Source organism: Sciurus vulgaris, assembly GCF_902686455.1.
Source record: "Sciurus vulgaris genome assembly, chromosome: 3".
Classification (NCBI taxonomy): domain Eukaryota; kingdom Metazoa; phylum Chordata; class Mammalia; order Rodentia; family Sciuridae; genus Sciurus; species Sciurus vulgaris.
In genome coordinates, this window is record NC_136463.1 from 106,715,148 (window position 1) to 106,729,189 (window position 14,042).

At 40.1% G+C, this 14,042-nt stretch overlaps 1 protein-coding gene across 29 annotated transcripts in view; it reads right to left on the minus strand.

Annotated features, from left to right (window-relative positions):
- The window catches only part of NEB (nebulin), a 200,464-nt gene that overhangs the window by 59,894 nt on the left and 126,528 nt on the right, over positions 1-14,042 (minus strand). For all 29 annotated transcript variants that reach the window (XM_079134469.1, XM_079134460.1, XM_079134459.1 and 26 more), the window contains 21 exons: positions 13,244-13,348; positions 12,832-13,143; positions 12,014-12,118; positions 11,379-11,477; positions 10,875-10,976; positions 10,630-10,737; positions 9,854-10,165; positions 8,447-8,551; positions 8,230-8,334; positions 7,772-7,876; positions 6,902-7,009; positions 6,684-6,797; positions 6,113-6,310; positions 5,632-5,736; positions 4,804-4,908; positions 4,603-4,707; positions 4,193-4,300; positions 2,267-2,380; positions 1,749-1,946; positions 1,354-1,458; positions 616-720 (listed from right to left, as the gene is read on the minus strand). In XM_079134469.1, coding sequence (XP_078990595.1) covers positions 616-720; positions 1,354-1,458; positions 1,749-1,946; positions 2,267-2,380; positions 4,193-4,300; positions 4,603-4,707; positions 4,804-4,908; positions 5,632-5,736; positions 6,113-6,310; positions 6,684-6,797; positions 6,902-7,009; positions 7,772-7,876; positions 8,230-8,334; positions 8,447-8,551; positions 9,854-10,165; positions 10,630-10,737; positions 10,875-10,976; positions 11,379-11,477; positions 12,014-12,118; positions 12,832-13,143; positions 13,244-13,348 — 2,823 coding nt within the window. The remainder of the gene's footprint in view (positions 1-615; positions 721-1,353; positions 1,459-1,748; positions 1,947-2,266; positions 2,381-4,192; positions 4,301-4,602; positions 4,708-4,803; positions 4,909-5,631; positions 5,737-6,112; positions 6,311-6,683; positions 6,798-6,901; positions 7,010-7,771; positions 7,877-8,229; positions 8,335-8,446; positions 8,552-9,853; positions 10,166-10,629; positions 10,738-10,874; positions 10,977-11,378; positions 11,478-12,013; positions 12,119-12,831; positions 13,144-13,243; positions 13,349-14,042) is intronic.

A 14,042-nucleotide genomic window follows, 5' to 3' on the forward strand; every position in this document is an offset into this window, starting at 1 on the left:
TGGACACCAGACTGAGAAGTGGAAGAGACACCCCAGGTATGAGAGGAGGAAACCTGGGCATTTCATCACCAGAAGTTCCAAAACAATAGAACTCAACCTTCCAACTCACTGGGGGATCTAATATTTACTTACAGCCTGAGGATTTAATTATTAGGAGGCAACTTTATATCGTTCTGTACACCTTTCCATTTTATGCATAAGGGTGCTGAGGCTCAGGGGCACTAAGTGCTTTTCACCAGATCAGATTGTGGGTGGTGGAGACAGGACTGCAACCCACATCTGCAATTTAGAGCCTGCTTGCTTTTTACTCTGCCCTACTTGGCCCTAATTATTAGAAGGACTATTCACTGAGAAAGAAACAGTTGCTCTTGACAGAGGGATAGAAGTAACTCTGGAAGCTCTCAAAGTATTTCATAGATCAGCTCCCTTACAACTCCACCCCAGAGAACTCCTTGGTAATTCACGTGATAGCAAACAAGAGCAGCATCTGAAGGACTATCTAAAGCACCAACTCTGGTTTCCTAGTTAGCAAAGGCTGGCGCTGCCCAGTCTTTGGCTGAGTGGTGGCCTCTGTCTTTGTTACTGTCCCCTGTAAGTTCCCCAGGGAGTGCTTACATCACTTAGCTGTTTCCCACTTTTGACAGCCTGGACATAAACTGGTGTGTCAGTGACCAACTTGTAGTCATTCCTTGTTTTCTGCGCATGAGCTTTGTACTTGATCTGCAAAGAGGAAGAAAACAAGCCTGTTAGACCACTTATACTAGAAACTGCTGGTTTTCACATGGGTTTGGTAGCTTTTAACTCATGAGATTCACATTCATCAGCATTTATTCGACAGACAAGAATGGATTTGAATGTTATAACCAGTGTAACTAATGCTTATAGTCCTATGAGTCTTCTAGAGTCTTTAGGAAACTTGATGGCTGCTCTTCTAGTAAAGTTTAAGCTTTCTTACCAAACTCTTCATTAAAATATAAATTTGCCTGGTAAATCTGCTCTTTTTAATAAGATCCTGCCTATAGTCCACGAACTCTTAGCTGATGAAATTTTCCTATAATGAGAATTATGTTCCCATTACTGTATTCAAAAAGGTCCACAAGGTGGAGAGAAGAGCCAGGCATTCCTTCTCTACCAAAGGACAATGGCACAGCTGGACCACATTGTTTGACAGGAATGCCAGATTCACTGCTGAGAAACGTCTGTTCTGTTCTAGCACCTTTTTCCTTTTTCTAGCTCAACATGGTTTATTCCACAGTTGGTCTATGACAGCGTCCCTACCTTGCATATTATCTCCTCAATGCTAGACTATCTACAGACGGAAATATAACAAAAAACAAAACAAAGGAAACGCACATCATTACGTAGATCATAAGCATGTTTTGCATGGAGAATCTCTGGAGTGTCCCACACGAAGCAACCGATGCCTTTCAGCCAGGTGAGATCATCCTTGTACACAATCTGGAGGGTTTCAACAGATTCAGGCGATCAGGAGAAAGAAAATGTGACCATAACTTTAACACTCAGAAAGAGGCAAACATGAACCCAGATGACTTTGGGGAATAAAAAACAAAAGGTGTTATGCCACAGAAACACCTGTACCCAGGGCCCTGCCTCCAGGTACTGCTCTCAAACCCAGCCAGATCCAAGGACACATGGCCAGGCTGAAACGAACACTTTGGAGAGTGTGCTTCTCTTCAGGGTGGGTGAGTGGGGCTGAAACAGGGGCCCCACCTAGGCAGTGGGCTTACATCGCTGATCTGATCTGTGACTTTCCTGACGTGACTGTTGACTTGCAAGTCGGGGTGGCAAATCCACTCATGGAGGTGCAGACGGTAATCAATCTCACTGACTTTCTTCTGAGAATCCTTGGCAGTAACCATCTCTACCATGTCCGGTATGGTATGGATTTTCATCTTGTTCTTTTCATAAACTGATCTGTACAGGCGCTGTGAAGTTAAAGTTACATGCCCATTACACAGAAAATCATGACAAACCAACATGGAATACATACATGCCTTGCTCCTAAACCAGAGAAGACAGGGCAGCCGGCAAGCCTTAGGGACAGGGTAGGGGCTGTAATTTTTGTACACTTTTCATAGATTAATACCAGTAAGAAATTTTTTTAAAGCAACATAGGCTGAGATAATGCTTAGCTTCTGTGTATGTGCATAGTCAGTGCCCCTTGTATGGTTTAATGGAAAATGTTCTGATAGATAATATGTGACTATTTTTCTTGGCTTGAAGTAAGACCTTTGGAGTTGCTTACATCAATGTTAAACTTGCCAACTCGGAGGCACCGCGCCGTGTTGGGATCATCTTCAACACTTTTTGGTAAAGTATAAAGAGCTTTGAATTTTTCGTATTCTTCTCGGTACTTGATCTATAGAGAAAAAATAGAAAGGATGAAATCGTTAAAGAGAGTAGTAGTTACCCTATGTAAATGTATGATTACACAAATGGTATGTTTTTACTTGATGTACAAACAGAAACAACATGTATCCCATTCATTTACAATAAAAATAAATTAAAAAAAAAGAGAGAGAGTAATGGATTTATTTTGTTAAAAGAACATGAGACTTAATGGGAAGGACCTGGTACCAAGATCTGGCTGATTTGGGGACAGCATTTCCCTAAGCTTGTTTCCTTGTCCATGTAGAGATATAGGGACCAGTGCCCACCACAGTGTTATTGTGAGGCTTCTCTCAGGCCGTATCTAGAAGTACTCTTAAACTGCAGAGCACTATGAAATTTTAGTTATGTTTGTTATCATTTCTTGTGGTGCTTGGGATTAAACCCAGAACCTCATGCATGCTAGGCAAACACTCTTCCACTGAGCTATTTTAAAAGACATCTATACCAATGGAGGTTTTGCTGTTACTACAATCAACTCATTTTTAAGATTACATGATTTTTAGTCTATTACTTTATTTATTTATTATTATTTTTGCAGTGCTGGGGATCAAATGCTTGGCCTTAACCCATGCTAGGTAACTATTCTACCACTAAGCTATAACCCCAACCTCTAATTATGTGATTTTTAAAAAATCTCTTTTGTGATCATGGCTTTTCTTCTTACTATTGTAAATAAAAGATTAAAACTGTGCTCAGGAATCCCTGTCTGTTTGTCTGTTTCGTAGTTCTAGGGACCACAGGACCTTGAGCATGTAAGGCAAGCACTCTACCACTAAACTACATTTCTGTCTTTGTTTTTAATTACTGAAAATCCCAATGCTTAAGAGACAAAATCAAATTTCAATTTCCACAAGGTTTTCAAAAGCACAGTGCAAACAGCTTGTGAGGGAAAACTTTTAGCTCTTAAACTGTGTTGCCTATGAATTAATTCTCCATAATCACGTGAATTAAGCAGTAAAGCAAAGATGAAGGTCCAAATTCCTAGCACATGGTAATAAAATAAAAACTCTCTTAGAACCCAGAGACCTGCATCTCAGTGGGAAAAGGGGTCTGGGAGCATTTGTTTTAGAATTCCAGCTAAGCTCTTCATTGACTGGAGATCAACCAAAATTTCCACCAGAATTTCCTAGAACAGAACATTACATTTCCTTACATCTGAACTATTCCTTAGCTACAAAGACGAGAGTATTCAAAAGAATTTCTTTTTTCTTAAAACATCTTTTAATAAAATAAGGTTGGAATCCTTTTTTAAAATATTAATTTCCCTATGCCCCACCATGTTCCAAAAACAAACGGCCAAGAATCCTGCCTCTGTAACAAAGCCTCCATGGGGCTTTGTAAATTCTCTCTCTAAAACTCCTCTTTCCAAATGAAAAGTCTGCCCCTCTGGCCTGGACTGCTTATTGGGGCTGATGTGATAGCCAGCTATCATAATCACTGGTTTATTTTTGCCCCAAAGTCTACATAATTCAATTGACAAGAGCCTATTTTACTGGTCTACTGTATCTTCTTCTCCTCACTTCTGGCTAAAACAGAGACTTTCCATCCATGTCCTCTGCAGACAGACAGCCTAAAGGGGTCACTTCAGCATCTTTGCTGGTGTTTGTGATCCTCCCTGGACCACGGGGCCCTGCGAGGAAGTGGTGAGTGCAGACTCTGGAATTATTTGCCGTGGATGTGCCAGGATACTGCTGGGCAACCTCTGAATCAGTCTGGAGGATTCTCCTTGTGGAGAGCAGGGGAGGGCAGAGTGTGGCTGTTGTGTTTGTACTTGACTTACATGGCTGGCCAGGTGCTTCTGGTTCTTGGCGTGTGTCAGGGACAAGGTGCTGGTTGGCAGGATGTAGCTGGTGGCTTTCACTTTATCCCAGGCTTCCTTGTACAGGTTCTGGAGGGGTAACAAATCTTGTGACTATGGGACAACGCATTCTGGTCTGCTCCTCAAGAGCAGGTTTGCCTCATTTCTGGCCTTCTCAGAAATTCCTTGCTAACCCCCAGGACTTCTCTCCAAATTGAGGTTTATTTAATTATACAGATAAGAATGTTATGAGATAAAGTAGAAATTTGAAGTTCCAGGAAAAAAAACTGCAAAACCCTTTAAGGGGACAGGATACTTATTCCCATTTATTCTCTTATTATCTCTGAAAGGGAAAAGGTGGCTCATATATAAGAGGAAAAATGCCAACTCACACTGCTATAAAGACTCTTCAGGTTCTTAGTTCTGTCATAATCCACTGTCTCCAGAACTGTGGTGTATTTGTCCTTAATCTGATGATAATTTTCTTTGTATTTCACCTACAAAGAAAGAATTGCTTCCTCAATTCTATTGTTGGGAAAATATGTAAAGACAAGAAATGCCTTGTCCCTGGAAGACTAAGAAGGAAGACGTACCTCGCTGGCGTTAATGCCACTTTGGAGAGCAGTCACATAAAGTGGAGTATCTGTGACCAAGTTGTAGTTTTGTAGATTTTGTTTACCTGCTGCTGTGTATTGCAGCTGTGAAGGAAAACAAAAGTCACCCATAATGATAAGACACACACCTCTCATCACCTTTAGCTGTTTGTGCCAACTTAGATGTGACTTGACTTAGTTTTGGGTTTCAGCTTTGATCTTAAGAAACAGGCTATTGTATTATAATTATGCAGACTTTGTATGGCAACCAAAAAGAAAAAAAAAATCTCCCTTGATCAAGAGTGGGGTCTGGACCTTTACCAGGGACCCTTTTCATTTTGTTGCCTTCTGCATGCCCATTCTCCAACCTGACAGCAGCGGCACAATTTCAACCATCTATTGGACCTGTCCTATCAGAACCCAACCACATGCTAGAAAATGTTCCAGAATTTATTTCTTCCTTTAACATAAACCTCCTTGTGGTCAAAGCATGCTTTTGCTTCCCACTTTCTGGAAGTTAAACTGGTCAAGGTACCGATGCCTCAGAGTAGCTCAAGATGAAGAACCTCCCAAATAACTTTCTGTTATAAATTTGCATGACTTTTAACTCTAGGAGAAACTCACACCAAAAAGGTCCAACACCAGACAGGACACCAGGAGAGGTTTAGTTAGGACTAGGGAAAGGGGAGGCTTGATTCCCTTAGATCATGCACTGTTCCAGAAACTTCTAGAGAGCATAGACACAGCCTGGCCAGCAGCCCACTGACACTACTATGGATTTCGATGGCCTATAGAGAGCCAGTGCTTCTAGGAAGATCAGCTTATTACCTGACTTTGGAGGTCGTATGACTTCTTGGCATGAAGGATCTGGGGTGTATCCCAAACATAGCAACCAATGCCTCTTAGCCAATTCAAGTCATCTTTATATACATTCTGTAAGAAAGAACAATGAAATGTGACAAATGTTCTGAAGTTAAAATTGAGCATCCTGATACTTTCCTATTGGCCCTTGGCTATGCTTAATGGAGACTGGGTAGGCCTCTTGCCAGATGGAAGATTTTTAATGCCCTGGTCTAAAGAACCCAGGGGCAGCAACATCTAAGTCTTACTCTAGTCTTGAACAGATTAACTATTTAACCTAGGTGTCCTAAGGCTCAAAGGGGATTCTTACACCAAGAGGTGGTATTATTCATGCCACTCTGTTTAAAGTCGCAGGATCTATAAACACAGGGGTAATTGGAGCATGGAGGGCTAACACAGGACAAGGTGAAGACTGTAACTAAGTCAAGACACAGAGAGAACATCATACATCACTTAAGATCTCCTGAGCATTTCGAGCACGAATAACATTGGGTTCTTCCGGAAGAGATGTCCACTGGTGGAAATAGTGTCGATACTCCAGGTCACTCAGAATGTACTGGCACCTTTTAGCCAGCACGTGATTCATCATGTCAATGGGAATATGAACATTAGCTTTTGTGTCCTCATAATCTCTTCTGTAATTCAACTAAAGAATAATATTTTTAAAGACAAAAATTAGAAAACAGAATAAAAAACTCAAATGATTCAGATCAATCTCTGTAGAGTCTTATTTCCTTATGGGTCAGTACCCTCTAGAATAGACTAAAAGGTGATCTTTTATTATTTTCTTCTCCTTTTTAAGTTTCCTATCCTTCTCCAATGCAAGGTCAATAGAGATCCTGTTGCTTTCTCTTTTTCCCCAGGCAAAGCCTTCCATGTGTGTTTCATAGTGGAGAAGGGAAGGGAAGGAGAGGGGAAGTCCAAAGATCCCACACTACTCCACCCCTTGTTAACCCTCAGCTACAGGGTAGGCTATAAACAGGCAGACACAAGGGCATGCTAAGGTGACCCTGGCTTACCGCACTCCTCATCTGCTGGAAATCCAGACAATGAACCACACCAGGGAACTCACTGATGTCTTTTCCAGCCAGGTAGTGACCCTTCAGCTTCTCATATGTCTCTTTGTATTTCAGCTGTGAAGCAGGTTCAACATTGAGAATGAGTAGTTTTCTAACCAGTCTCTTTGGTCCCCTTTACAAAGACCTCCAAATCTGGCAGATGCAAAGATCATACTGACCTCACTGTTCACCAGGTCAGCATGCTTGGCTCCAACAATGGGAATATAGCGCTCATCCAGGGTGTAGCCATAAGCCTTGGTTCCCTCCCACGCCCCCTTATATAGAATCTAGAACCAAGAAATATGTGTCAATAAAATGTTACATTTAACTACTTTCAGATTCCACTGTTAAGTAAAACATTAATGTTCAAAGCAAGGCTTTAATTTTTATTTGTAGCCATTAGTGTGCCTACCTTGAACAGGACAGTAATTTGATTTATTGCAAATTAAATCTACAGTTTTTGAGGTGTTTTAAAACAGTTGACCGTATTTAAAGTTCTACATAAAGTGATGAGAAATTTCCATACAGCAAATCACCAAAGACTGCTTCCTACTGGACACACACACACACACACACACACACACACACACACACACGTGTGCGCGCGCCTCCTCATTTAAATTAGCTGACTTGAATTTTGGAGGGCAAGTCTTTCGTTTGTTAGCAGAAATTCTTCTGCATGACTGCTGTAGAAAGACAAGCCTCTCCTCTTTCGCTCTGTGGTGTGTACTCCTGGAGCCCTTATAGCACTTGTTACATTATTATTGATCTAGTTGTGTCTGGTCCTCTCATGTGTGTGAGCTCATGAAGGGTTCATCTCATTGAGTGTTAGCCAGGCAGTACTAGCACATCACAGGAGCTCAGAAACTAGCAGCCAAATACATGCTATTCACTTTGAATATTATGCTACTCCTAATAAAGAAGATGAAATGCAATGAACATAGTAGGTCACTCTATGAGTTCAATTCTTCACAAAATCAGCTAAGAAAATAAATACCTAGACAAGAACCTAGAAATCAGGAACTGAGTAGTTACAACATAGGACTCACAGTACTGTAGAGCTTTCCCATGTCTTTGGAGTGGGAAATATATGGTGTATCTGGAGAAAATATATACTTTCCCTTGGCTTTATTAAATGTTTCTTTATATTTTACCTAAGAAGAGAAAATAAAATATTTTGATTACTATACATGTATATTTAAATTTTTTAAAAGATCTATCTAGCAACATAATGATCAATCTACATATAGACATTAAAACTGGTTGAATTTCTGTCCATTTTAACTAATGTAAAAGAATATTTTGGATGAGAATATAGATATCTAAAAGTGGTAGGTACAGTATACTATCCACTAGTGACTTTTAAGACATCTCCCCTAAAGATTATTTTACAATTTACCCCTCTTCCATTTTTTAAAAGCAACCATTTAGAGTTAAACCAATTCATTTAATGATAGACAATGACCCCCTCTGACTATGTATTTCAGTATATCCTGAGCAAACTTACATCACTTTGATTGACTGAGTTAATCTTGGCCAAAACAATCTCTGGAGGATCCACCACACTTGTAAAGTTGGGATAGTTGTCAAGAGCATCTTTCTTATATTTTATCTGCAAAGCAATAGACATAATGAAAACAGGTCTACTGTCACAGGGCACCTACCCCTACAAGGCAGGTAAGGAGAACAGGTATCAGGTTCAAAAGGGAAGGAGCTTTACATACCTGATTCACCATTTCTTGGTTTTTTGTCACCCTCACATGTTCTACAGAATCCAAGGGGATCCAGCCAATGCCGCGAAGCCACTCCAGGTCAGCTTTGTAGATATTCTGAGATTAGGAAGAGAGATGATGGAAGGATAAATGACTCACAGGAGTATAGACAGAAGATTTCAACAGGTTCCCCGCCCCACCCCCTTTGGAAGCTTTAGAAAGATTTGTCTAGCGGTTTTTATCTCCATCATTTAAAAGTGATTTCACCTGAGCAACATTTCTTAAGTGTGTGACTATGTATGAAGCACTGTGCTTAGTGCTTTAAGATGTAAGGTTAAGTGCTGTTCAAGTTGGGGGGCGGGGGCATTACTTTCAGTGGTGGCCATAGGAAAAGGTTTACCAAGAAAGTGGTACTTCCAGATTGACTTGGTACATTCAGTTATGCAAAAGTACATAGGGTATTGAGACTAAATGAAGGAAACTACACAAGTAATTGGTAATGTTTTTGTAGGGAAAGGGTAGGGATCTCTTCCAATCTAGTCAAGCCTATCTCTGTCTCCTCGACCACCATCACCCCTCCCCACTCCCAGCTCCTGGATCCTCCCAGCCCACCCCAAGCCAAATGAGGAGGTGCTGCTACTCTGATTAAAGTTCCACCACAGTCATTCTGCTGCAGTGAACAGTGAGGTGGGATGTTCAAGTTCAGCATCTACGCTGCAGGCAGGCTTGACTTCCTGTCTCTGTTTTGGTAATGATAAGACTCAGAGAAGATTAGCAACTCTGTGTACCAGAGCAAGTTAAGTTGATGCATTTGCTTCTGCTCCTCGGCTCCAGATGGCTGGGGGCAGGTAAAGATCTTAATCCAGGCTTTGGTGAAAGGTGACCTGTCATATTCTCTGTTCCAAGTTTTTCCAAAGCTTGAATGAGGGATGCTGGGCCTATGTGCAGCTTAACCAGTAATCTGTTTCTCTTTTGCTTTGATTCCTTACAAGCAACTCTTCATAAAGGCCTCAAGGAACAAGCAGGAATGAGACATCCCTAGGTCCTTGTCTATATGATCACCTAATATTGTCAAAACCCCAACCCAATCTCCATTCTCACCCAGGTCAATTACTGTTTTAAATCAATGATAATTCTCCATGAGAATGTGAATAAGAAGTTGGGTGATGGCAGAAAGGATAGAATTGCAGGTTTTGTTTTAAAAAATTGAAAGTTATTCAGAAATTTAGTCACTAGGCAAAGCTATCAATCAGCTACTGCTCCTGATCTTTCTCTACTTCATATCTAGCCTAGACTCCTTTCTGAGAACAAATGAAGTATTTATGACTTAAAACTTCAAAGATGGGTGGTTGTGGAATGCTGCTAATGATTCTCAGAGTGTACTACACATTTCTAGATGAAGAAACAAAAACCACTTACATCACTCTGTAGGTCATAGGCCTTCCTTGCCTGAATAACATCATTTTGGTCAGGATGACATATCCATTGGTGCAGGTAATTACGGTAATCAATATCACTGACAAGGTTCTGCCCCTGCTTGGCAGCCACGACTGACACCATGTCAGCAGGTATATTGATTTTGGCTTTTGTCTTGTGATAGTCCTCTTTGTAGAGTCTGTCATTCTGAATCTGGCCAGCATGCTCAAACCAAACCAGTTTGGGATCATCTCTCATGGTTGGAACACCAACGTAGTGACCTCTTTGCTTTACATGTTCAGCCTTGTATTTCAGCTGTTGGGAAGAATAGAGATCCCATCAGTGCTGACAAGCACACGAGGCAGAGGGGGCTTGACGATCTTCTAAGGAACATTTGCAAGTTCAACCTCCCATTTGACACTCCCTACCTCTATAACAGATAACCAAAAGCACTGAAATAAATATGAAAAAATTGCTTTTTAAAAAGAAAAATATCATATGCTTTAATTCTGAAAATATCTTTATCTGGAGTCCTAGAGATTTTATAGAGGGCAAAGAATATAGGAAAAATTAAAACTCAAACAATAGTTTTTGAAAAAGAAAAACAAAAAAACAGTGTGGGCAGGAGAAGCAGCCCAAACCCTTAGGAAAACACCAAAAGAGAAACACAAACTCCAGCTCTCAGCAAGCCCACCCAGGTCTACCAGATTGAAATGAAACATCCCTTATGGGCGACACCCAGCTTTGCAAAGTGCACTTATAACAAGATAACTGATTACCTCACTCTGAACATCACCGGAGTGATGGGCATGAACAAATGGCACCGCATCTGGAGGCAAAATGTAACCTGTGGCTTTCTGTTTCTCCCAGCCTTCCTTGTAGAGGTACTAAAAGACAGAGAGTCACAATTGCAGTTAAATGAGGAGTCGGAAGGCAGAGGTGAGCCATGTGCACAAATTCCCTATGGTTTCTTTACAGTTCTGAATCCCCGCCTGAAGTACCAGGCATCATAGTAAATCCATACCTGGTCCAGTATCCGAGCAGCCTCCTGGGCAGTGTGCAGCAGGGGGGTTTCTGTGAGGGTGTACTTTGACTTGATAGCATTCCAGTCTTTCCGGTATTTAATCTAAAATTATAGGCAAAGGGACAAGTTACTTGATATTAAGAAAGCACTATGATATCCAAGCAATTGCTAGCAACAATCATTTTGTTAATTAAAATATGTATCTTGGGCAGTTATTTCACACTGAGTGCAAGGAGGCAGAAAAGCTTTGGAATGACATCTACATGGTTGCATAATTTTAGGAGGGATGGGAATAGAAAAGACAGCAGAATGAATCAGAACTAACTTTCTTATGTTCATATATGAGTATACCATCAGTGAAACTCCACATCATGCAAACCATATGCATGGGATCCTAATTAGAATAAGTTACACTCCATATATGTATAATATGTCAAAATGCACTCTACTGTCATGTATATCTAAAAAGAACAACAACAACAAAAGGAACAGCCATATACTTACATCATCGAGGATTTCACCACTTTGTTTCGCTGTCACATAATCAACTCTGTCATCCACAGGAGTAAAGTTGAGAGTTTCTATTTTTGTGCGATATTTTTTCTATGGGGGAAGAAAATCTTAGTCATAGTTCCTGGTCTTGGTGAACTGGGATTAATTAAATTTAAGGGCCCTCCTCTATTGAGGCACAGAGTACCATATATGAATGGCATCTTCTTGGCAATTTAGTTTGCTTTTTAGCATTTTATTTTTAAACAAATGAGTTGACTTCTTACTCTTCCCACAAGTTTTAAAGTAGCAAGTATGCTTATCTCCCGAAGTCATGTAGTTATGTGTGTCATAATACTCAATCCATTTTTTCAAGTGGTCAAACTTCTCCCAGTATATTTCTATAGTTGACCAAAGAATTTTTCCTTTTATAAAATTCCAAGCATCAGTGAATGTGCTGGATATTATATTGGGGATATGGTCCCATAATGTGTTAGGAATTCTACAGGATTATTTTGGGAAAATATGTCTGGCTTAAGTTACAGCACTTAAAAATGGTTAGAATTGCTGATTACGGTGACTGAATTTTAGCTCATGTACTTTTGTTCCTTCTCTTGGGAAATGTATTGAATGGCAACATTCTAAAATACCTCGCTGAAGATATCAGCTGCATGTTTGGCGTGATTGACAGAAACAGAATCATTTGGCATCCAACCAATTCCACGTAACCATTCCAAGTCAGCCTTGTAAACAGCCTGTGAAAACATGGCCAGAATGAATTCAACAGCCCCTGGTCCTGTTTAGCCTATCCACAAGCCTGATGAAGAAATACAATTTAGACACTCTATAAGGCAGGGATGACATACTCAAGCACCCAGGGAGGTAATAGGAGAAAATTTATTAGGTAAGGTAGTGTGACAAACTCGAGGATATTTTTTCTGTTTAACATGAGTGAACTTCAATTCAGTTCTAGGTATTGTTGCCAAAGGCTAATGCGTATCTAGAGCTACAGCTTCTGAATCTTCAGGAGAAACGGTAAATTCTAGATTTCATAAAAACTTCCCGATTTAAAAACCTTGACAACTTAATTCAAAATTTCTCAACAACTGTGTCAACTGAAAAAAACACATCTGTGCCTAGATACTGTCTATGGGCTACCAATATTTTCCTTGATCTAAACCTTAACGGCTGCCTAAATTCTACAGAAATAATATCTTTTCACAGCAGTTTTTGTTTTTTTAACCCGATATGTTAACAGATCATTCACACTACTATTTATTTCTTGATACAAAGTCTAGATCTTTTCTGGGTTTGGTGATTTTGATACCATATTAAAAAAGTTGAACTAATATCAAATTCTTGGCCATATAGAAATGACATATGAAATGACAACAAAAGGATTTAATGTCATAAACTCTCTGGGAATCAAAATGATAGAAGAGCTTATGGTATTGTGTAGCCCACTCACATCGCTTTGCAGTTCATAGGCTTTCTTGGCCTGAATCACATCGTTCTGGTCAGGCAGGCAGGTCCACTGGTGCAGGTAATTGCGATAATCAATGTCGCTGACCAGAGTCTGGCATTTCTTAGAATGCAAGATGGAGAGCATGTCCGCAGGGCTTTGGAACTTGGTCTTCCATTTGGCCCAATGCAATCGGTACTCTCTTTCATTCTGAAGCTTGCCAGCTATGAGGGCCCACCGGATCTTGTTGTCATCCCTGGCTGTGAGGGTGCCCACGTAGTGTCCCTTCTGCTTCTCATGGTCAAGCTTATATTTATACTAGGGATGGAAAAACAAAGCAGATGGATCACAGCATGCTTTTCTGATGTACCTGGGGCACCTGCTTAATAACTGAGAGGGTAAAAAAGGCCACACTCACGTCACTGGCAATCTCCCTGGAGGCCTTGGCAGCCTGGATAGGAATGGCATCCAACCGCACATCACAGCTCATCTTCATTTCATCCCAACCCTCACGGTAAATTTTCTAAAGAGGAGAAAAAGTAAGGTATCGTTCCAGATTCAAATTTAACAATAACTCCCAGGCTCAAGTAGAATTAATACCATAGGGTGCAGAATTGCAGCTCCAGAAATGAAGAACAGTTAAAGAAGAGAAAATAGGTGGAAAAAAAAAATCATTCTCTACACCATTGAATTGGGTCATAAAATTATTTGGAGCCCAAATACCTGGGCCTGACAAGACTTCTTCTTCATTTGAACTCCTTGATGGAGTTGTTCAAGGTTATAATTGCATGTATGATGTCATTACTTTTTTTTTTTTCCTCGTTAATGGATTGACAGCCTTGGGATAAGTTCAAACATTAATGGGCTATTTTTGAATGTCTTTAATTTAATTCAACTTTTGCAATCTTCAGAATAAGCCCTTTTACATTTGTGAGTTTTTCTTAGCTCTTCTCATATGATTAATAGTACATGTTACTCAGGAATGTTAGATCTGCTAAAGTACAATTGGATGTGATCGCTATTTGTTTTGCTTTTTAAAAGAATTTAACTAAAGCAATGACTGATCTACAGATATTTTGAGATGTATTTAAATGTATATTCATATTTTAATAGATACAGTCTGTATTGAAAATGGTGAAAAGATTCAGAAATAACAGTAATTTTAAATGTATAACTTAGAAATCATACCAATTAGTTATGGCCTCCTATAGTACAAA